Source organism: Pristiophorus japonicus, chromosome 16 (assembly GCF_044704955.1).
Source record: "Pristiophorus japonicus isolate sPriJap1 chromosome 16, sPriJap1.hap1, whole genome shotgun sequence".
In the NCBI taxonomy this organism is placed as follows: Eukaryota; Metazoa; Chordata; class Chondrichthyes; family Pristiophoridae; genus Pristiophorus; species Pristiophorus japonicus.
This window is the reverse complement of record NC_091992.1, coordinates 44,891,592-44,915,344: the sequence shown is the minus strand read 5'-3', so window position 1 is coordinate 44,915,344 and position 23,753 is coordinate 44,891,592. Positions and strand designations below refer to the sequence as shown.

At 45.2% G+C, this 23,753-nt stretch overlaps 1 protein-coding gene across 10 annotated transcripts in view; it reads right to left on the bottom strand.

Annotated features, from left to right (window-relative positions):
• The window catches only part of LOC139226472 (septin-5-like), a 138,295-nt gene that overhangs the window by 49,369 nt on the left and 65,173 nt on the right, over positions 1–23,753 (bottom strand). For all 10 annotated transcript variants that reach the window (XR_011587265.1, XR_011587266.1, XM_070857273.1 and 7 more), the window contains 4 exons: positions 15,341–15,437; positions 14,212–14,298; positions 2,398–2,521; positions 272–406 (listed from right to left, as the gene is read on the bottom strand). Coding sequence is in view for 8 of the 10 variants with exons in the window: in XM_070857273.1 (XP_070713374.1) it covers positions 272–406; positions 2,398–2,521; positions 14,212–14,298; positions 15,341–15,437 (443 nt within the window). In the remaining 2 variants the exon portion in view is untranslated. The remainder of the gene's footprint in view (positions 1–271; positions 407–2,397; positions 2,522–14,211; positions 14,299–15,340; positions 15,438–23,753) is intronic.

The following is a 23,753-nucleotide window of genomic DNA, read 5'->3' as shown; positions in this document are numbered from 1 at the left end:
GCCACTCTGGCCTGTGTGTCTGACTGGCACTCGGTCGAATGAGACTCCTGTCGGGTATGGACTCTCAGAATGGGAGCATAATCCATTCCTCATCATTAATACACCTCATCGTGCAAAGTGTAACATTTACAGGAACCTTGCTAAGTTCCCGGATTCTTAGCTTCCCATAGCTCTAATTGTGAAGCAAATTGCTGATTTTCAGGAGCAACACTCACATTGGACTGGAGCTTAGACAGTAAATGTGGCCTGCTGTTTAACCCTGTCTGCTTACCCATGGCCAAAAGGAGAGATGAAGTAAAGGCAGCAGTGAATTCGGTTGTCGACAATGTTTTTCCTGTTCAGACCACTCTCGTCACGGAAGTACTGCTCAAACTGCTGGTCTATGTAATCGGCAACCAGTTTCCAGCTGAGAACAAATACAAACAAAATGATTCACAAAATACTACACTGGAGAAGCTCACAGATTCGCTTCAGTAACATGGGTGAGGGGAAGTGCAACATCAAGAAATCTATACAATGAGCGAGGAGGTCATGTTAACAGCACCGTGCCACTATTCCATTGGGGAAGGGAATGTGAATTGATTTTATTACACAGGGATAGGATGCCAAGAGCACTGTACCATCGCGGATGGTGACGGTCACTGGCTCTGGGTCATGGTGACACAGAAACATAAATACCCTGGGGAAGGTGGGACATCAATAGCACTGTGCCAAAGGGAGGAGCAATGTTAATAATAACTAAAGAAGGCATGCATTAATAACATAAATTTTTAAAGGGCTAGAGATAAATCCATTTCATGTGAAGGGATGTAGCAGTAATAGGAATGTGAGCAATACAATACCACAGCATGATAGGGCAAGTGACAGGTATCTTACAGGGATAGGGCAATGACAGGAATAATAATCAGCCATGGTGTGAAGGGACATCATTCGATCAGTAACACTACAATGGGGAAGTGATGGGAACAAAAACTCAATGGCTTCTTATCTCTTAAAGTTTGTTCATTATTCAAGTGGATGAACGCAGATGTTAATCTCATACATCATCCTCCAGTTCCCAAAACACAGCCAATGTGCCAGCCAACTTCCTTCTCAGCTGTTGTTCTCCAATATGTTTGTGTCCCTCTTTCGCCCGATTAGCACCAAGTTCCCTTCCTAGCCATTTGTGTGAGTCAGAGTCACGGTTCCCTCCTGCTCTCTGAGAAAGGGCACACTGCTGTTCCCAACTTCACGTTTGATCATTACTCGATACAGGCCTGGCTTTTCTGTGCACTTCCACTGGTCACTAGCCCTACTTATACCAGCAGAAATAAAAGGAGTCCCATCTTCTTATTATTGAGTTGTAGCCAGGATTGTCTGATGGGTTAATAGGAATGTGAACACTACTATACCACAGCAGGATAGGGCAAGTGATAGGCATATTACAGGGGTAGGGGCAATGGCAGTAATAATAATCACCCATGGTGTGGAGGGACACCATTCGATGAGGGAGGGGATCAGTAACATTACAATGAGGAAGTGACCGTATCAAAAACCTGCTTCCAATGGCTTCGGATTTAATTTCAATTTAATTCTCAAATATTTTCTTAATCTTTTTCATTACTTATTACCAAATCATCTGAAGCATTGAGCAAACCCACAATACAAGGACAGCACATCGACTCGTGGCTTTAGGAGATAGGCAGCGAATTTTCTCAAAAGCCTCTTGAATCTTAAGAGACATCCGCACGGTGCGTGAGAGATGGATGACCCACAGTCCCTTTGACAGAATGGTCTAGATTGGGAACTGGGGGGGGGGATACTTGCACACCACTCTGAAGCATAATGCACTGCACCGCCACATCATCTAATGGCAATCATTATGTATTTAATTTATGGGCTGGTGGGAGGTGGGGAGGGTGGGGGGGGAGTGGGGTGGTATTGAGTCAACTTTCTCTCCTCCTTTCCTGAAGGCACAGGTTCCTGCTGGGGTATAGTTACACAGGTCCTCCAGTGCCTCAACTATATAACCATTTATCACGTGTGAGTATAGGCAGCAAGTCCCTGCAGGTGATACCAACATGGGAGACATCACATTGAAGCCTGATCTGGTTCTTACCCAGTGTGCACTTTGTACTAGATAGCCAGCAATCAGGAAGGATGGCTCGTTTTCTCCTCCCTAACCCAGGGCACTGAGGCTAACTACAGTACCCCTAGACCTGTCCCAGCTGAGGTCAGCTAAGACAGCACAGACCAGGAATCAAACCTGGACCTTGCAGTTTGTACAGTCAGCACTGCACCAGGCTGCGGCTTTACCCACTGGGAGCTTGCAGTCTTTCAACACTCAAATCAGTGTTCATTCCATCTTGCCTTAAATGATTCTATGAAAGCTTATATGTTATGGCCGGTTCCATGTACCATTCCTGGTTATTGACAGCATCACCAAATCCCGGTGTATCCAAAATAGTGAGCCGGAGTCGAACTCCCTTCTCCTCAATCTCCACCGAATGTTTGGTGATATCAACAGTCTGGGTGATCCTCTCTGGAGAGAAAAATGATGACTGGGTTAGTGCAGAGGTTAAATCTTGTAAAATTCAATGACGAGGACAATATTTAATCCATCGAATATAACGTCCTTATTTCCTGAATAAAGACCATTGTTTGATTTGAAGTAAAGTCACTTTCTTGTGTATCAGTCCAGACTAGGAGATGAAAGTTTCCCCTTTGTTAGCAGTGCACCCCCAGGTGAAGTGAGCTTGGGAAATCTCAATCCAATTCTTTAACGGAATGCACCAGTGCACAAAACTGGCATCAATTCAACATGATACTGGCAACCTTGGTCAGCGGCCACAGCATGGTCACTGTGGGAAATGCAAATGGAAAGATTGGTGCAACAATGGGGGTTCTTCTGAGTTTATAACTGAGTTATGTTGGGCAGAGTGGAAGCAGCTTTATTCTGCATCTATCGTACTATAACCAACCTGAGAGAGCTTAGTGCTGACATTGTGTGCTCAAAATGTGCTAATTTCTCTGATGATTAAGATGAGAAATAATGAGCACAAAATGAATTAACAAGTACTTTACAAAATACAGTGCTCCTTTCAGATTGTAAGAGCAAATAATATTCAAGGTCAAGTTTCAATGGTTCCGATCCATTCGTTACATGAAGAGCTAACCGGGCAGAAAGCCAGATGACACTGCTTTGATTTTTATTGCCTCATTATGCAGGATTAGGGGAACAGCTGCCACTGTCAGCACACTGTGCATCACTGACATGGGAGGGAGTGGCCCTGGGAGTTCTCAACATTGACTCCGGACCCACGAAGTCTCATGGCTTCAGGTCAAGCATGGGCAAGGAAACCTCCTGCTGATTATCGCCCTTCCTCAGCTGATGAATCAGTACTCCTCCATGTTGAACACCACATGGAGGCAGCACTGAGGGTAGCAAGGGCACAGAATGTACTCTGGGTGGGGGACTTCAATGTCCATCACCAAGAGTGGTTTGGTAGCACAACTACTAGAAACATAGAAACAGACAATAGGAGTAGTAGTAGGCCATTTGGCCCTTCGTGTCTGCAACACTATTCAATATGATCATGGCTGATCCTCTATCTCAACACCATATTCCCATTTTTTCCCCATACCCCTTGATGCCTTTTATTTCTAAAAATATATCTATTTCCCTCTTAAATATATTCAGTGATTTGGCCTCCACAGCCTTCTGTGGTAGAGAATTCCACAGGTTCACCACCCTCTGAGTGAAAAAGTTTCTCCTCATCTCGGTCCTACCCAGTATCCTGAGACTGTGACCCCTTATTCTAGACTTCCCAGCCAGGGGAAACATCCTCCCCGCATCTAGTCTATCCAACCCATTCAGAATTTTATATGTTTCAATTAGATCCCCTCTCATTCTTCTAAACTCTAGTGAATACAGGCCTAGTCGACTAAGCTGGCTAGGTCCTGAAGGACTATAGTCTATAGGCTAGATAGCTCTTGATCGGCCGGCGCGAACACGATGGACCGAAATGGCCTCCTTCTATGCTGTAAATTTCTATGATTCTATTCTATGATTCTAGAACCCAGCTGCCAGATTGGGCCTGCGGCAGGTGGTGGGAATCAATATGAAGGAAAAACCTATTGACCTCGTCTTCACCAATCTACCTGTCGCAGATGCATCTGTCCATGACAACACTGGTAGCAGTGACCACCGCACAGTCCTTGTGAAGATGAAGTCCCGTCTTCACACTGAGGACACCCTCCATCGTGTTGTGTGGCACTACCACCGTGTTAAATGGGATAGATTCAGAACAGATCTAGCAGCTCAAAACTAGCATCCATGAGGTGCTGTGGGCCATCAGCAGCAGCAGAATTGTATTCCACCACAATCTGTAACCTCATGACCCAGCATAGCCCTCACTCGACCATTCCCATCAAGCCTGGGAATCGTCCCTGCCTCAATGAGGAGTGGAGAAGAGCATGCCAGGAACAGCACCAGGTGTACCTAAAAATGGGATGCCAACCTGGGGATGCTGCAACACAGGACTACATGCATGCTAAACAGCAGAAGCAGCGTGCTATAAACAGTGCTAAGCGATTCCACAACCAGTGGATCAGATCAGCGCTCTGCAGTCCGGCCACATCCAATTGTGAATGATGGTGGATAATTAAACAACTAACATCCCCATCCTCAATGATGGTGGAGCCCAACACCATTACAGAAGCCAATGTTCAGCCAATGATAGAGAATTCAAACAGGCCACATTCAGACAGGCTGTGAGAATTCACTGACTTCCCAGTCAGAGATGCTACGTGAGTGGGAGCATGTTGCATTAAGTCATCAATCAACTTGACATTTTAGGACCTTTGGTAGCGAGCCAATTAAAGGTTAACAGTATATCAATTGAGCCAATAAGGTCAAAGAAGGCACGTTCTTTTCTGTAAACGGAGCCAGGTATAAGAACAGCCATTTTGGCCATGTGGTCTCAGTAAGACAAAGGAACTGGCAATCAGCCAGAAGTTTGTTGCTGCTGCAAGAATAAAAGTTATGTTAAAACTACAACCGGAGTTCGCATTTCATTGAAAATGAAGAGATCTAACAATGTTGGCATCGCGAACAGGATCGCTGAGGGAAGAAATCGAATTTTGGACATCGGACCTACATACTGAGGTGAGGACTCCTCTTTATAAAATTCCTCGGTCAAAAGTCTAAATTCGCCTCTCCTTCTACGCGATTCCGAAAGCCTCCGGTTTGCGAACCCTCTGGTTGGTAGTCGGCTCGAGCTCCCATAGACGTCTAACTTCGGCGGTGTGTTAGTTAATTAATTAATCACCGACCCACTGATCGGCTGGAAAGCCTACGACTTGAGACCCCAGTAAAGAAATCAGTATTATGGCAGCAGGAAATAAGAGCAAAGAATTGCCAACAACTGTTAAAGGTGGGCAGGCACCACCTGAGGTTCCGATCGATGAAATGCTCCAACAGTTGAAAGAATACATAGAGCAACAATTCGACTTATCTAAAACCTGTATTAAGATCGAACAAAAGTACGGAACCTCCAAAGGACAATGGTCCTTGGACGAGATTAAAAGGGTCTGGGGAAAAACGACTCGTATGAAAAATAAAGAGCAAATCCGATGGTCCCTAACCGTTATGGGACAGATCCGAAAGCAGAATGAAATTATAATGCGCTCTCAACATGATGGGGACCTGACCAGTACAAAGGACGAATTGCAAGCTGTTTGTGCACAGCTGCAACAGAAAAGACTTGAACTTGAAAAGTCGGAAGCGGAAGTTAAAGATCTTAAAGGTGAAATTAAAGAATGGAAAAAATCATTAGGTCAAGAGACAGTAATAGGAAAAGGAAAATGTATCGGTCAATTCCCAGGGTACCCATGTTTGGATAAATTAAAAGCGCAAACCCGAAGACACGACCGAGGAATAGATACAGATTCTGAATCCTCTGACGATACAGGGTCGGAGGATGAAGAATTAGGGGTGCGCTTTGCCCCTTTTAAAAAAATACGAGTTTTAGTCAAATCCGAAGAGGATGAGGACGAAATCAAAACAACGAAGAACAGGGGGTATGCAAAATATTTAGTTCATGATCCGGCGGACCCAGAGAAAATTGATAAATGGTCCAAGGAACTGCCCAATCCAAAGAAAGGGGGAGTGAAAACGTGGGACCAATTGGACCGCTTAAGAAATATATATCAACTTCATCCCTGGGATGGAGTGCAAATTTTGACCATAATGGTGCCAAAAACACAAAGAAGAAAATTGCACGATAAGGTAGAAGAAGCTTTGGGGCAGGATGAGCAAGAATTAGACGCAGGGTGGGAGGCGATTAAACACTGGCTGCAAGCCTTCAGTCCAGCTAAGACAGACTGGGGAAAAATTGCAGCCTGCCAACAGAAAGGAACAGAGGAGGTCCTGGAGTATGACGAGGGGTTTAGATGCACGTGGCTAGAACATTCAGGTATGAATAATATGGATGAGGAAATGGATGAACAAGTGTTTGGACCCCTGAAAGCAGCTTTCGTGGCAGGTCTAAAGCCAGAATGCTTAAGGTAGTGTTACCGGACTGGGAAGGTAGAGGAACTACCTTTGCAGCATTGGTGGATCGATGTAACCAATTAGATCGGGATATGGGAGCTAAAGTCCGAGCTGTATAGGCTATGGGATGGAAATCCCAGGATTCCGATAAACAGTCATTCGGAAAATTACCTGGAAAATTTCATTATTGTGGGAAAGAAGGTCACTGGGCCAAGACGTGCAGGGCAAAACAGAAAGGTCGTGGCTGGGGAAGAGGACGCAGCCAGGGATACAATTCAGCCAACAAACCAGGCTTGTCACAAGATAATAACCTCATAGAAACATTTAAGCGACTGACAATACAACAACAGAAGGAGTTACTTGGGATAGCAAAAAACGATTAGAGCCCACCCTGGTCCACCTCCTCGCACTAATACAACAAAGGGGAGATGGGCTATATATAACTGTGAGGGTGGGCGATAAGGATGTGGACTGTCTTTTAGACACAGGGGCGGAATTAACATGCTTACCCCTACAATATGGAGACTTTTTGCCGTTGGATGGTAGAGCACGTACAGTCTATGGAGTTGGGGGCCATAAAATAGAAATTAAAAGGACAACACCGGTACTTATAGGGCAGGGTCCACATGAACTAACCATGCCGGTCTGGATAGGCCCAGTCGATCAACCCCTTTTGGGAATGGACGTTTTAATCCAAGTAGATTCATCGTTGCATTTTGAGGATGGTCGGGTGACATGGTCAATTAGAACTTTGAAGAAAGAAGAATTGAAGGAACACCCGATATGGGCTAAAGATAAGAACGATTGTGGCCTACTCCAGATGGAGCCTGCGTCATTTACCGGGACCAAGCCTCCATGCACTAAACAGTATCCCATCAGTCCAACTGCAATTGCGGGAATCTTACCGGTTATTCAGCAATTGGAGAAACAAGGGTTGCTTATTAAAACGCAAAGCTCCTCCAATAGCCTCGTGTGGCCGGTACAGAAATCTAATAAGACTTGGCATTTGACTGTCGATTATAGGAAAGCTAACCAGTGTATTAATCAAAAAACTCCTTTGGTTGCAGATCCCTCCACAATTTTTAATGCCCTCAAACCAGAACATAAATATTTCTCGGTTATAGATATGGCCAACGGATTTTGGTCGGTGCCTCTGGCACTGGAGGTTCGACAGTGGTTTGCTTTCACGGTCCAAGGACAACAGTATACTTGGACCCGGTTACCGCAGGGTTTCCACAACAGCCCTACGGTATTCCACATGGCTTTACAAAGCAATTTGCGAGAATTACCTCCCCTGTCATCCACAGTCATCCAATATGTAGACGATATCCTGCTCGCTTCAAACACGGAAGAACAGCACGAACAAGATAAATTAGCTTTTCTGGACCACCTTTGGTTAAAAGGACATAAAGCCAGCATCGACAAAGCACAAATATCCCAAGAAGAGGTTGTATACCTGGGACAAAAGATTTCACAAGGAAAGAGAGAACTTACCCAGGATAGAACTGCAGCCATTCGGGCTGCGAAAAAAAACACCACTATTCAGGAACTAAGGTCTTTTTGGGGATTGTGCAACTTTAACAGAAATTGGATTGACTCCTTCACACAGCTTGCTCAGCCATTGAATGATATTTTAAAGGGGAAATGTGCCTCTAAAGAAGCCATCACCCTCAATAAGAAACAGCAAGAGGCCTTCCTTAGTTTGAAAAAGGCTTTGTGTTCGGCACCGGCTCTGGGAATCCCCGACAGTGGTAAGCCATTTACCCTGTTTGTCCATGAGAAAGAAGGATATATGACAGCTATACTGACACAAGAACATGGGGATCGGCAAAGACCTATTGGCTATTATTCGGCAAACTGGATGCGGTAGCCCTCGGATGGGGAAGTTGCCTAAGGGCCATGGAAGCTACATGTCGAGCGGTAATGACCACTGCGGGTCTAGTCCTCGACCAAAAGCTGATTGTCAAGTGTCCCCACACCGTACACACTTTGCTGTCTATGAATAGAATGTCTCAGGTGACGGCAGCTAGATGGACCCGCTGGACAGCAGTTTTGGAAGCTCCGAATCTCCATATCGTCCGGGCCAGCCCGGTTAATCCCGCAACTATGCTCCCGATGTCAGAATCGAGGGAGCAAGAGGGGAGAGAATGTGAAGAGCATGAATGCGTGGAGATTTTAAAAGAAACAGAAGAAGCAGCCTTAGCAGCAGAGGAGCCTCTGCACAACCCAGACCTCATCCTGTTTACAGATGGTTCCTCCTTTGTTGACAATGGTACCAGAAAAGCAGGATGGGCAGTTACAACCTTATATGAGGTAGTGGCAAAAGGATGTTTACCCTCAGGAACGTCAGCACAACAGGCCGAGTTACGGGCCCTGTCAGAAGCGTGTCGAATAGCAGAAGGACAGACAGCTAATGTCTACACAGATTTGCGTTATGTTTTTGGAGTCGCTCACAACTTTGGTCTGTTATGGCGGAAAAGAGGATTCCTCACTGCTGCTGGTACACCTATCCGAAATGGAAAAGAAGTCCGAGACTTACTGGAGGCCATACAATTACCTCAGGAAGTGTCCATCCTGAAGTGTAAGGCCCATACCAAGGCAAATACCACGGAAGCACAGGGAAATGCCCTAGCCAACCAGGCAGCTAAAGATGCCGCCTCACAGGGCGCTCCCCCAGAAGAAGCAACACAGATGTGCAGATTGAAAGCACTCAGGACTCTGATACGAGACCTTCAAACAATGCAAGGCGAGTGCTCCCAAGAGGAAAAATAGACATGGATTGAGGCAGGAATTAAGTTATGTGAAGATGGTGTCTGGAGACAAAGAGTTACCGACAAGCCAGTCGCGCCACAAGCACTTATGTATTTTTTAGCCCAACAGATCCACTCGTGGGGACACTTGGCCTCACAACAGATGACGGCACAGTTCCAGAAAAGCTGGTGGGGTCGGGGATTTAAAAAACACGCCCAGCTGGTAGCAGACCGCTGTGTGGTCTGCCAGAAAAATAATTCTGGACCCATCACGGTAATGCCCCAACTGAGGCCCCCTGCCCCTGTCGGACCATTCCAGCATCTGCAGGTTGATTATATATCTCTTCCTTCATGCCAAGGATACACTAACATTCTTGTCATGGTCGACAGATTCTCTAGATGGGTAGAAGCTGTCCCAACTAAAAGAGCCACAGCCAATCACATTGCAAAGGTCTTGTGTAAGGATTACATTCCCCGATGGGGAGTTCTGAGTAGCATTGATTCAGATCAGGGAACACACTTCACAGGTGCTGCCTGCCAAGAAGTCTGTAGGCTACTGAGCATTACGTGGGATTTACACTGTCCTTATCATCCACAATCATCAGGACAAGTAGAGCGAATGAATCGAACTCTGAAAAAACCGCTTGCCAAATATCACCAAGAAGGAACACCATGGCCCCAGGCACTACCAATAGTGCTATGTAGTATTAGGGCAACCCCAAACAGAACTACAGGTCTAAGCCCATTTGAAATTATAACAGGAACGACCCATGTCGCTGCCAGGAACTATTGATTTACGGAAAGCTGATGTTCACTTAATGAGTGACACTTTGTTATCATACTGTCAGAAGCTAACCAATGCTATTAGTTCTGTATCCCGACAGGTATCAGCAGCTTGGGGTAATCTACCCGAAGGAGGACACGACATCATCCCGGGAGTCTGGGGTGTATGTGATAAAGTTGCATAAAGAACCTTTGGGTGCCAAGTGGGAGGGACCTTACCAAGTGTTATTGACCACCCAGGCAGCTGTTAAAGTCCAAGGAAAGAAAGCCTGGATCCACGCTTCACACGTTAAACGAGCACCCGTAACTGAAGCTGAAATCTAATAAGGACAATTACTTTTTGCCAAAATGTATAAATTTACTGTATTACTGATTGTAGGTATTCTAGGCATAGGCCTACTTCTTACTAGCTGACCCTCTGCACCAAAGGGAATAGTAGGGTAGCAAGGGAATTACATGTAAATACCTTTTTATATATGTCATACATTTATGCCAAACAAGGTAACATTTCTAGTTGTTGGATGTGTGCGCATATTCCTATTCACTCAAAGGGAGGGATTCCCTTGAGGCCAGTTCCCTTGAATATCTCGGAAATGGCTGAGTGGATAATTAATCAAAACAAAACAGGCAATGCATTTCAGGATATGGAAAACTGGGGACGTAAATGGAAGTCAGCAGGTTACAATCTGACTACCTTTGAAGGGGGATACCAACCGTGGTACAATAATTCCAAACGGCCCCCATTTTTTGTTATCACTAATACAACGGGAATAGGAAGACCAGGGGAATCGGTCTGTCTGATTAGAAACATCAAAGGAGGCCAAAATATGGGGTATAGTAACTGCTCCCGGAATTATAATGTAATCAAGCCACAGAACCGGCCAAACTGGGCCGATGTGGGAATTCTTAACGTAACGGGGATTCTGAATAAAATAGATGGAGAAGCCTGGACAGACCCCGGAGTGTTGCTGACAAAGAAACAGCTAACATTCATTGCCTATAATGGCACCTATTGGGTGTGTGGCCACAAGGCCTACCCTTGGCTGCCCCAGAATTGGACGGGATCCTGCTATTTAGCCTATATTGTGCCATATATGTATCATATAAAGTCACTGTCGGAACATTTACACCGTCCTAAGAGAGCTATCACAGAAACAGCAAGGTTCTTTGCCATTCTGACCCGCAGGTATGGGACCGCCAGACTGGCAAGGGAATCCATTAACATGGCATCCGTTGTGGAACGGGTAGCCAATGATACCTCAGATGCCCTAGTTAAAATCAATGCAGAAATGGTAGCAATCCGCACAGTAGCGCGACAGAATAGACTGGCCCTTGATTCCATCCTGGCTGAAAAGGGAGGTACTTGCGCCCTACTCGGAACTGAGTGTTGCACGTATATCCCAGATAGCTCCACTTAGCGGAGCATATCCAAAAGGAGGTAGAAAAACTTAAGCAACCCCCATCATTCACTTTGTGGAGCAGAGCCACTGAATGGCTAGGTTCAATAGGAACTTCATTGGTGAAAGGTTTAATTCTATTTGTTGTAATTATTTTACTTTTATATTGTTTGTTTATGTTGATTAAATGTTGTTGCGACCAGGCGGCTGTAGCTGCTGTCCCACAGGTGAGACACCTTGCAGGTCCCAGCAGACCGTCTGTACGTGGCACAGGGGTATGTTATGCTTAAGGGAAGGTTGTTTACTGGTTGAATTAAGATATTGATTTGGATTAAATTGGAATAAGGTTAATTAACCTACTAAAACCAGATGAAACACATCAACAAATTTTAAAAGGAAACTCGATTAACATGTATGAAATTATTTTGTAGAATGTTTAACCAGTGATAGCTGATGTTTTATGATTCAGTTTGTGAAAGAATCAAAGGGGGGATTGATAGAGAATTCAAACAGGCTGCATTCAGACAGGCTGTGAGAATTCACAGACTTCCCAGAGATGCTACGTGAGTGGGAGCATGTTGCATGAAGTCATCAATCAACTTGACATTTTAGGACCTTTGGTAGCGAGCCAATTAAAGGTCAACAGTATATCAATTGAGCCAATAAGGTCAAAGAAGGTGCGTTCTTTTCTGTAAACTGAGCCAGGTATAAGAACAGCCATTTTGGCCATGTGTTCTCAGTAAGACAAAAGGAACTGGCAATCAGCCAGAAGTTTGTTGCTGCTGCCAGAATAAAAGTTATGTTAAAACGACAACCGGAGTTCGCATTTCATTGAAAATATTAAGAGATCCAACAGCCAATTCGATTCACTCCACGGGATATCAAGAAACGGCTGAGTGCACTGGATACAGCAAAGGCTAAGGACTCCGACACCATCCCAGCTGTTGTGCTGAAGACTTGTGCTCAAGAACTAGCCGCACCGCTAGCAAAGCTCTCCCAGTACAGCTACAAGACTGGCATCTATCCGACAATGTGAAAAACTGCCCAGGTATGTCCGGTTGATAAAAAGCAGGACAAATCCAATCTGGCCAATTACCGTCCCATCAGTCTACTCTCAACCATCAGCAAAGTGATGGAAGGTGTCGTCGACACAGTGCTATTAAGCGACACCTACTCATCAATAACCTGCTCACCGATGCCCAGTTTGGGTTCAGCTAGCACCACTTGGCTCCAGACCTCATTTAAGCCTCGGTCCAAACATGGACAAAAGAGCTGAGTTCCAGAGGTGGGGTGAGAGTTTCTGCCCTTGACAATAAGGCAGCATTTGACCGAGTGTGGCATCAAGGAGCCCTAGTAAAATTGAAGTCAATGGAGATCGGGGAAAACTCTCCGCTGGCTGGAGTCATACCTAGCATAAAGGAAGATGGCTGTGGTTGTTGGAGGCCAATCATCACAGCCCCAGGACATCACTGCAGGAGTTCCTCAGGGCAGAGTCCTAGGCCCAACCATCTTCAGCTGCTTAATCAATGACCTTCCCTTCATCATAAGGTCAGACATGGGAATGTTCGCTGATGATTGCACAGTGTTCAGTTCCATTCGCAACTCCTCACATAACGAAGCAGTCTTTATGTATGCAGCAAGACCTGGACGACATTCATGCTTGGGCTGATAAGTGGCAAGTAACATTCGTGCCACACAAGTGCTACGCAATGACTATCTCCAACAATCGAGTGTCTAACCACCGTTTCTTGATATTAAACAGAATTACCATTGCCGAATCCCCCACCATCAACATCCTGGGGGTCGCCATTGACCAGAAACTTAACTGGACCAGCAACATAAATACTGTGGCTACGAGAGCAGATCAGAGGCTCTATTCTGTGGCAAGTGTCTCACCTCCTGACTCCCCAAAGCCTTTCCACCATCTACAAGGCACAAATCAGGGTGTGATTGAATACTCTCCACGTGCCTAGATGAGTGCAGCTCCAACAATACTCAAGAAGCTCGACACCATCCAGGACAAAGCAGTCCACTTAATCGGCAGCTCATCCACCACCTTAAACATTCACTCCCTCCACCACCGTCACACTGTGGCTGCAGTGTGTACCATCTACAGCACTGCAGAAACTCATTGAGACTTCTTTAATAGTACCTCCCAAACCCACAAACTCTACCACCTAGAAGGACAAGGGCAGCATAGGAATTCCAACACCTCCTAGTTCCCCTCCAAGTCACACACCATCCTGACTTGGAAATATATCACTGTTCCTTCATCGTCGCTGCTTTAAAATCCTGGAAATCCCTCCCTAACAGCACTTTGGGAGTAGCTTCACCACAAGGACTGCAGCGGTTCAAGAAGGTAGCTCACCACCACCTTCTCAAGGGCAATTAGGGATGGGTAATAAATGCTGGCCTTGCCAACGACGTCCACATCCCATGAACGAAATAAAAAAAACATCCTCTTCGAAACTGGATAGGCATGAGAGCTAATTATCCGCAGAGTGAAGGACAGGAGAAAAGGACATTAGTGCTATTTTACCACATCCAGTGGTGGTACTGTTCCCAAAAAATATTAGCCTCAGAGTTTGATTGAGAGATTACAGAGATCCAATATTTAACGGCAATGATATTTTCTGCAGCTGCTGATCTCATTAAATGCTGACTCTCCCATTCCCATTGCTGTCTGAATACTGAATTTCAATCAGACTAGTTCAGCAAACAGATTATCCTGATGAAGTCTGAATCTGACCTTCTGTGTTGAGGAACTTCTTCTCCTTGTACAGCTCTGTGAGGAAAAGGCTGTTGACCAGGGTTGATTTTCCAAGGCCCGATTCTCCTGAAAGGAAGGAAAAATACAAATGGGTCAGATTTGAGCTGCTAAACATTTTGGACTAATTTTACAGCTCTAAGCTAGCTTACTTTGGATAACATTTTTGGATCTGGTTTCGGGCCTATTAGACAGGTCTGGTTTATTAGGGCCTATTATAGAGGTTTGGTTTATTAGGGCCTATTATAGAGGTTTGGTTTATTAGGGCCTATTATACAGATCTGGTTTATTAGGGCCTATTATACAGGTCCGGTTTATTTAGAATGAGGCATACAGGTCTAAACGAGGTTATTCAGGACTTCTTGCACAGCTCTTGTCTGGTTTATTTAGTACTGAGCATACTGCCTACTATGCATTATTAATTGAATTTCAAACAGCTGAAACTTGGCTAAAATAGCCAGTTTTACATGTACAGTTGTTTGAAAACTGAGATGTGTGACTTTATTTTCTGTCTGCTGAACCCTTCCTATGGTTGGGAAGGTTTGAGTGCCCAGTGATTGGGAAACTGTGTTGTTGCCCTGTATGGCTGGAGTACTCAGCCTGCCCATAGCCAGAATAAACTGATAGTCGTGCTATGGGAGGCAGCATTTACATCGCTGCAACAGCCTCTGGGGTGCTGGGGGAAACCATCTCTGTAGGTAGCTCTCAGTGCCTCTAAAGGGGATACTGCTAGTTCATGGTATCAGGCCAGCTGTTGATGACAGTGCTGTACATGGTCACATATATGTACTGTAACAGTGTCAGTCATCACCAGACTGGCAAGTCTGAAATTACCAATGTGGGGTGTGTGGTATTGCCAGAGCGGGGTGCCTGGTCTTATTAGAGATGGAGACTTGGTATTGCCAAAGTGGGATATGTGGTATTGCCAGAGCGGAGTGCCTGGTTTCACCAGATTAGTGTGTCTGGTATTGTCAGAGCAGAATGCCTGGTTTTATCAGATAAATAGGATGTGTATTGTCAGAGCAGAGGCCTGGTATTACCATGGACCATATTTGATTGAGGTCGACTGTTATGGTAATAAACAAAATCCTACTGTTACAAACAGTTTTACCTGCCACCAGTAGCGTGAAATCAAACCCTTTCTTGACTGACTTGCGATGTACCTGGCTGGGTAATGTTGCAAACCCGACATACTCTTTCTCCTGGTCCTGTGGAATTAAATATGGCAGCATCATTCACCAATTCATGCGTTACTGAAAATCATAGACATCAGTCACATCCTTTGAAATTCCTAGATGTGCTCTCCATCTTCCATTTATTTACAGTGCTCGTGGTTCTCTTTTTTTCCACCTTCCCATTTTCAACCCTCTTCTCTTTGTGCACTCTCTCAATTTCATAATGTTCCCCTTCACCATCTCATTCCTTTCCTGTAAATTTCTTTTGAACCTCCACTTTCTGCTCTTTTTACACTCTCCTTGCTTACTGTCTGGGTTCTTTCTTTGGTTTCATTTCCCTCCTCCATTCTGCATTTCCTTTTTCATACTGTTCACACTCATTTCCACACACTTCCCTTTCCATACATTACACATCCCTTTCTACACTTTACCAACTCAAAACGTCTATCTGATTCTGCTGCACGCTCTCCTTTCGCTGTTGTTCTTGGAATCTCTTCTTCCCTTTCTTCACTCGATGCTTACTTTCCACCCCACCCCTTCCTGCCGCTTTCTCTCCTGCGCACTATGTAACTTGCTATTTTTCTTTTCTACATTTTCCATAAACTTGAATTGATCCAAGACTCTGCTGCTCATATCCTAATCCACACCAAGTCCCGTTCACCCATCCGCCCCCCGCCTCCCCCAGTGCTCGCTGACCTACATTGGCTCCCGGTCTGGCAAAGCTTTGATTTTAAAATTTTCATCCTCGTTTTCAAATCTCTCCATAGCCTCGCTCCTCCTGGTCCAACCCATTCTTAGATTGATTTATACTGGCATTTATAATGGAGAAAGTCTGGTGAAAATGCTGTACCCTCCCACTCCCCAGTATCGCATATTGATGCTTCCCTTGTAATCACTCCCTTTCTGTTCTCTTCCCATAAAGTTTAAGGAAGCAACACTAGCATGTTATAAAGTACTGGTGAAACCACAGACTGTGCCCTTACTTACACAGAGATGGAGGCAAAGGAAAAGCTCAAGAAAGGATAGCATGGGCAGTATTGTAGGTTTAAATGAATGAGCTATGAAGAGAGACTAAGGGAACTAATCCAGTTCTGGTTATTAAAAACATCATAACATAATTATAGTTCGACATAATTCCTGCACAAATAGCATTCTGTATTACTATGTATAAAGAATACCAGGTCATTATAATCAGTTTAGGTACAGAACATGATGCATTAAGGGCATAATGTGCTTTTGCATTCTTCTACAAATGGCCAGAGAAAGAGACCAACAATAATTAAGGACTAAGTGACAGTCTAAATCACTGTGAAAATAGGTTCAAAGGTCAGACAAGGACCCAAGTCCACACTGCGAGTATAAACCTCGTATAGAGTAACATTATGGAGCAGGAAGTTCTTTATTATATTTAATGCGGTGGAAATTCGGTCTGCGGTGAATTTTGCGAAGAGAGGCCCGTTCGAAACATGAAAACTTAAAGCCAATGCCGTCCTATCGTTGTTTTTTTAAATACATGAGCGCACACACACCACAGTCTGCATAAAACAGGAAGCAGGGAGTAGGAAAAAAAACACAAGATTGGTTAGGTGAGTGGGAAAATGCATGGCAGATGTAGTATAATGTAAATATGTGAGGTTCTTCACTTTGGTGGCAAAAACAGGGAGGCAAAATATTATCTGAATGGTGACAGATTAGGAAAAGGGGAGGTGCAACAAGACCTGGGTGTCATGGTACATCAGTCATTGAAAGTTGGCATGCAGGTACAGCAGGCGGTGAAGGCGGCAAATGGTATGTTGGCCTTCATAGCGAGAGGATTTGAGTATAGGAGCAGGGAGGTCTTACTGCAGTTGTACAGAGCCTTGGTGAGGCCACACCTTGAATATTGTGTACAGTTTTGGTCTCCTAATCTGAGGAAGGATATTCTTGCTATTGAGGGAGTGCAGCGAAGGTTCACCAGACTGATTCCCGGGATGGCAGGACTGACATATGAAGAGAGACTGGATCGACTAGGCTTATATTCACTGGAATTTAGAAGAATGAGAGGGGATCTCATAGAAACATATAAAATTCTGATGGGATTGCACAGTTCGATGCAGGAAGAATGTTCCCGATGTTGGGGAAGTCCCGAACCAGGGGTCACAGTCTAAGGATAAGGGGTAAGCCATTTAGGACTGAGATGAGGAGAAACTTCTTTACTCAGAGAATTGTGAACCTGTGGAATTCTCTACCACAGAAAGTTGTTAAGGCCAGTTCGTTAGATATATTCAAAGAGAGTTAGCTGTAGCCCTTGCGGTTAAAGGGATCAAGGGGTATGGAGAGAAAGCAGGAAAGGGGTACTGAAGTTGCATGATCAGCCACGATCATATTCAATGGCGGTGCAGGCACGAAGAGCTGAATGGCCTGCTCCTGCACCTATTTTCTATGGTTCTATGTTTCCCACCAATGTTTGCACCCCGGAGAGGTGGAAATCATTTCCAGGCAGGCGACCGGCTTCCAGCACCCCGCCGGGACATTCGATGCCGGATTTGCGGGGGGTGCAGAGCAGTACCACCCAGGGGAGGCGACGTCTCTAGTTGCAACACCATTTTGAAATTTGTTTTCTGGGTGATCAGTAGTGTCTTGTAGCGCCCTCTAGTGGGGCCGCCTGGGAAAGCGGGTGGTCCAAGCTGTACCGGCGGCAGTGAGGGAAGGAATGTCTACCTGAGGCAAGTGTGATTGTTTTTTATTTTTGCGATATGTGTTTATGTGGCGTCAGTAAGGTATTGGGAGTGTTTTTGGTGCTTTTTTTACCGATTTATTTGTCCCATTGAAGCCTCTCTTCGGGCACTCTGAGGCCGGCTCTTCAGCTCGGGATTTTCAGTTGCTCAGCTGGCCTAATGCCCTAAAAGAGGTGTGGAACACCTCCCTTAGCGCTCCACCCACACTCAGGGCCCAGCTGATGAATTTCGCGGCTGCAGACACAAACCATTTCCCATGCAAAATTTACCGCCTGCCGCCATTAACGCCTCACAATGAGCAGTATCGAATTTCCACCCCAATAGGTTTTATTTTATTTTTAAGTTAATTAAGGTTGTAGTGCAGGAACTCTTCCCATTTCAGGTACGCAGTGGCAGCATCAAGAACCCCCGAGGTTGGGTATAGCAGAGTGACGCTTAAGCTACTCTTCCCCAACACCATTTCATAGCTCCCACCCTCACAACAGTCTACCGCTCTGAACCAGTACAACACTTTGTCCATTCCCCACACAGCGCTGTAAGTGAGATTTCCAGTTAGTGCCGATGCAAGCCAAGAACTGAATTGGCACTATTCAAACTCACTCTACACAGTACTCTTACGGCCAGCAGATGGAGGGAAATTCATCTGTCTGAGCTGGACCCAGCTCGCAGAGGTGAACGGTCAGTGTCTAACCCACTGCGCTTTCATGAGGATGAAGATCATCTAGCATCCTTCTCATGGGACTGCTTCTCATACAAATCCCAATGATTGATATATCACAGTATATGAGCTTTAGTTAAACTAAAGCAAAATGAATAAAAATTGTTTACACAATAGCAAGTGTATTTCTTCAATTTTTTTTGATGTTTCAAAAAATGTTGTGTATTAATGCTTGGGGGCCACCAGTCCCTAGAGGGCACTGCAGTCGGAGGTCAGCGGGTTGTACGCATATGGCATGTGTGCTTGGTCACCTATATATAGGCTGGGTATCTTTGTCACGCAAGCACTCTTGGGCTGGAATAAAGATGGATCAGGTTGCACCTGAGTGAGTTTACAGTAACTGGACTTGAGTCATTACAATTGGCGACGAGGTAATTTAAGAACCTTTGCATGCACAATGGGCACGGTTGGAATTCTGGAGAGATTCATGGAGGGCGAAGATTGGGTGGATTTTATCAACCGCCTGGCTGGAAGACATGCTGAGTGATGTCTTCGTGATAGGCAGCAGCCATGATGCGATCCTCAGGAAGCTGTTGGCTGCAGAGACGCTGGATTTGAAAAGGCCATCGCGACTGCATGACAACGGATGATAATTTGAGGCAGATATCATAGACGAGTCGGAGTTCCACGGCAAGTACTGTAAACAAGATGCCGTTTTTGGGCAGAGCTGCTTACGCAAAACCTGTCGCTGCTCAGAGTCCGCCAACTGGTTCGAACCAGATTTCCCCCTGTTGGCGTTGTGGGGGCAATCATTGGCCTCATCAGTGTCGGTTTAAACAATACTCATGCAATGGATGTTCGAAAGTGTGGCATCTTCACAGGATGTGCCCACAACGGAGCAAGCGTGGTGCGGCACACCACGTGGTTGATGAGGACTAGTTCAGTGATGGCCCGGATATGCAACCCGAGGAGAAAATGAATGGACTGTATTCGTTCCTGAGCAAGAGCCAGCCAATAGTCGTTAATGTGAAGCTGAATGGTGTGCCTGTATCAATGGAGCTGGACACGGGTGCGAGCCAATCGATAATAAGCCAAAGGACATTCGACAAGCTGTGGGACACTAAGGCTGCAAAACCGAAGCGGAGTCCAGTCAATGCCAGGTTGCGTACTTACACTAAGGAACTCATACCAGTGCTCGGCAGTGCAGCAATCAAAGTGTCACATGACAGTGTGGCTCACGAGCTACCATTATGGATCGTCCTAGGTAATGGTCCAATGTTGTTCGACAGGAATTGGCTCGAGAAAATCAAGCTGAACTGGAATGATGTCAAGATGTTGTCCTCGGTGGATGATACTTCGTGTGCTCAAGTATTGAAAATGTTTCCTTCTTTGTTTGAACTGGGCATTAGTATTTTACGGGAGCCAAGGTGCAGATTCACCTGGACTCCAATGCAAGGCCTGTCTATCACAAAGCTCGGTCTGTTCAGTACATAAGGGAGAAGGTTGAAATTGATCTTGACAGACACCAGCGTGAAGGGATCATATCACCGGTCGAGTTTAACGAGTGGGCTAGTCCCATTGTTCCTGTGTTGAAGAGTGATGGCACTGTCAGGATTTGTGGAGACTACAAGGTTACGATTAACTGATTTTCGAAACAGGATCAGTATCCGTTACCGAGGGCTGATGACCTGTTCACCATGCTAGCTGGTGGAAAGTCATTCACGAAACTGGATCCGACGTCGGCCTAAATGACCCAGGAGCTTGTCGACACTTCGAAGAAACTCACCTACATCAACACCCATAAAGGACGTTCGTCTACAACAGGTGTCCTTTGGGATTCGTTCGGCTGCAGCCATATTTCAGAGGAATATGGAGAGTTTACTGAAGTCCGTTCCTAAAACTGTCGTGTTTCAAGATGACATTCTGGTCACAGGTCGTGACACTGCTGAACATCTAAACAATCTTGAAGATGTCCTACAGCGTCTGGACAAAGTGGGACTCAGGCTGAAACGCTCGAAGTGTGTATTCATGGCACCTGAAGTCGAATTCCTCGGGAGGAAGATTGCGGTTGATGGCATCAGGCCCACTGATTCGAAAACCGAGGCCATCAAAAATGCACCCAGGCCTCAGAATGTAACGGAGCTGCGTTCGTTCCTTGGGCTACTCAACTACTTTGGTAATTTCTTACCCAGATGTGAGCACTTTACTAGAGCCACTGCATGTGTTACTAAGAAAAGGTGACAACTGGGTCTGGGGTGCATCTCAAAATAGAGCCTTTGAGAAAGTCAAGAATCTGCTATGTTCAAACAAGTTGCTTGTTCATTAAGATCCGTATAAGCGGCTTGTATTGGCCTGTGATGCTTCATCATATGGGGTTGGCTGCGTACTCCAACAAGTAAATGAATCGGGCAAGCTACAATCTGTTACGTATGCTTCGCAAAGTCTGTCTAAAGCGGAAAGAGCTTACCGTATGGTAGAGAAAGAAGCTTTGGCCTGTGTGTATGGGGTAAAAAAAATGCACCAGTACCTGTTTGGTCTTCGTTTTGAACTAGAAACGGATCACAAGCCACTCATTTCACTGTTTGCAGAAAACAAAGGTATTAATACCAATGCATCATCCTGCATTCAAAAGGTGGGCGCTGACATTGTCTGCCTAGGATTATGTCATCCGTCATAGACCTGGTACTGAGAATTGTGCCGATGCACTGAGTCGTCTGCCCTTACCCACAACTGAGATGCCTCAATCTGCAGATCTACTATTAGTAATGGATGCTTTTGAGAGTGAAGGAACCCCTGTCACTGCTCAACAAGTTAGGATCTGGACCAGTCATGACCCTATTTTATCGGAGTGGTGATTGGTCTGCCATACCTATGGAGATGCATGAGGAGACCAAACCTTACAACCATCGCAAGGATGAGCTGTCCATTCAGTCAGATTGTTTACTGTGGGGTAATCGTGTAATCATGCCTAAGAAAAGTAGAGAAAAATTTGTACGTGAACTTCATGGCGCTCATCCTGGTATTGTCATGAAGAAGTCCATTGCTAGGTCTCATGTATGGTGGCCTGGAATTGACTCTGATCTGGAATCATGCGTACATCAGTGCAATACTTGCATGTAGCTAAGTAAAGTACCAGCGGAATCTCCGCTGAGTCTTTGGTCGTGGCCATTCAAACCATGGTCGAGGATCCACATTGATTTTGCGGGCCCGTTCCTGGGAAAGATGTTTTTTGTCGTAGTAGATGCATATTCTAAGTGGATAGAGTGTGTTATTATGTCATCCAGCACGTCTACAGCTACCATTGAGAGCCTTCGTATCATGGTTGCTACTCATGGTTTGCCTGACATTGTTGTGAGCGACAACGGATCTTGCTTCACAAGTCTGGAGTTCCAAGAGTTCATGAAACTCAATGGCATCAGATGTGAGATCAGCTCCATTCAAGTCTGCTTCTAATGGTCCAGTAGGGCGTGCCGTTCAAACGATCAAGCAAAGTATGAAACGTGTAACTCAGGGCTCACTGCAGAGACAGTTGTCCTGTATATTGCTCAGTTACAGGTCAAGACCTCATATGCTTACTTGGGTTCCTCCTGCTGAACTACTGATGAAGAGAAATCTCAAGACCAGGCTTTCTCTTGTTCATCCTGATTTGAATGATAGTGTTGAAAACAGACGTCAAAGTCAGCAATGGTGTCATGATCGTGTTGCCGTGTCACGTGACATCTCGGTGAACGATCCGGTTTATGTACTGAACTATGGTCAAGGCCCAAAGTGTATTGCAGGCACTGTTACAGCCAAGGAGGGTAACAGAGTGTTTATTGTCGTGCTCAAGAATGGACAAACATGCAGGAAACACCTTGACCAGGTTAAACTGTGGCACACGGATGAACTGGAACTGAGTGAGGAAGATGCAGTCAGTGACCAACTAACCATTGTTCACTTATCAGAGGACTCTGCTGACATTACTGACTCTGAACCTTCAGTCTCTGATGTGGTCATGACCACTCCCATCAGATCGGCTACTCAGCCCTCAGAGCCAAAGTTGAATTGAGACGATCAACTCGTGAGAGGAAAGCCCCAGACTATCTTAATTTGTAAAAAGATTGTTAAGATTTTAAAAAGGGAATGCTGTTATGTATTAATGCTTGGGGGTCATCAGACACCAGAGGGTGCTGCGGTCGGAGGTCATTGGGCTGTACGCATGTGGCATGTGTGCTTGGTCACCTGTATATAAGCGGGGTGTCTTTGTCACGCAGGCACTCTCGGGCTGGAATAAAGATGGATCAGATTGTACCTGAGTGAGCTTACAGTATCCAGATTCTTGAGTCATTACACAAAATGACACTCAAACTCACAAAAATATAAGAAAATTCACACGAGTGATATTAATGTGACATTTCCACTGAATTAAAACTAATAATTTTAATGTTACCGGATAACACAGTACACTACTCATTGTAATTATTATTAAAGGAATGATTGTACGCACAATTCTTACCATCTGGGCCACACCTAAGCTACTTTCAAAGTATTTTATAATGAGCCACAGCAACACTTGTCCTGACAGATAATCAAAATAATCTCAGATCACATCTCTCAGGTGTTTGAAAATAATCTTCAAGGGAAGCCCGTTGATTAATCACGTAATGTTAAATTTTCCATCGCACTCAGTAACCAGCAGCCACAGACCATCCAGCTCTTGTCGCTGGCATTCCAATAGCACTTTAGTATTAAAGTTGTCAATCCTTGTCCTGATGCCTATGTTAGCTTAGTCTTTATATCAATGCATGTTAGCACCTAGTCTTTCTATCAAAGTCTGTTAGCACCACATCCTTGTGTAAATGCCTGTTGGCACCTAGACTGTACGAATGCCTGTTAGCATCAAGTCCTTGTGTTAATGACTTTCAGCACCTATTCCTAGTATAAATGCCTGTTGGCACCAAGTCCTTATGCTGGTGTCTGTCTTAGCACTGGGTC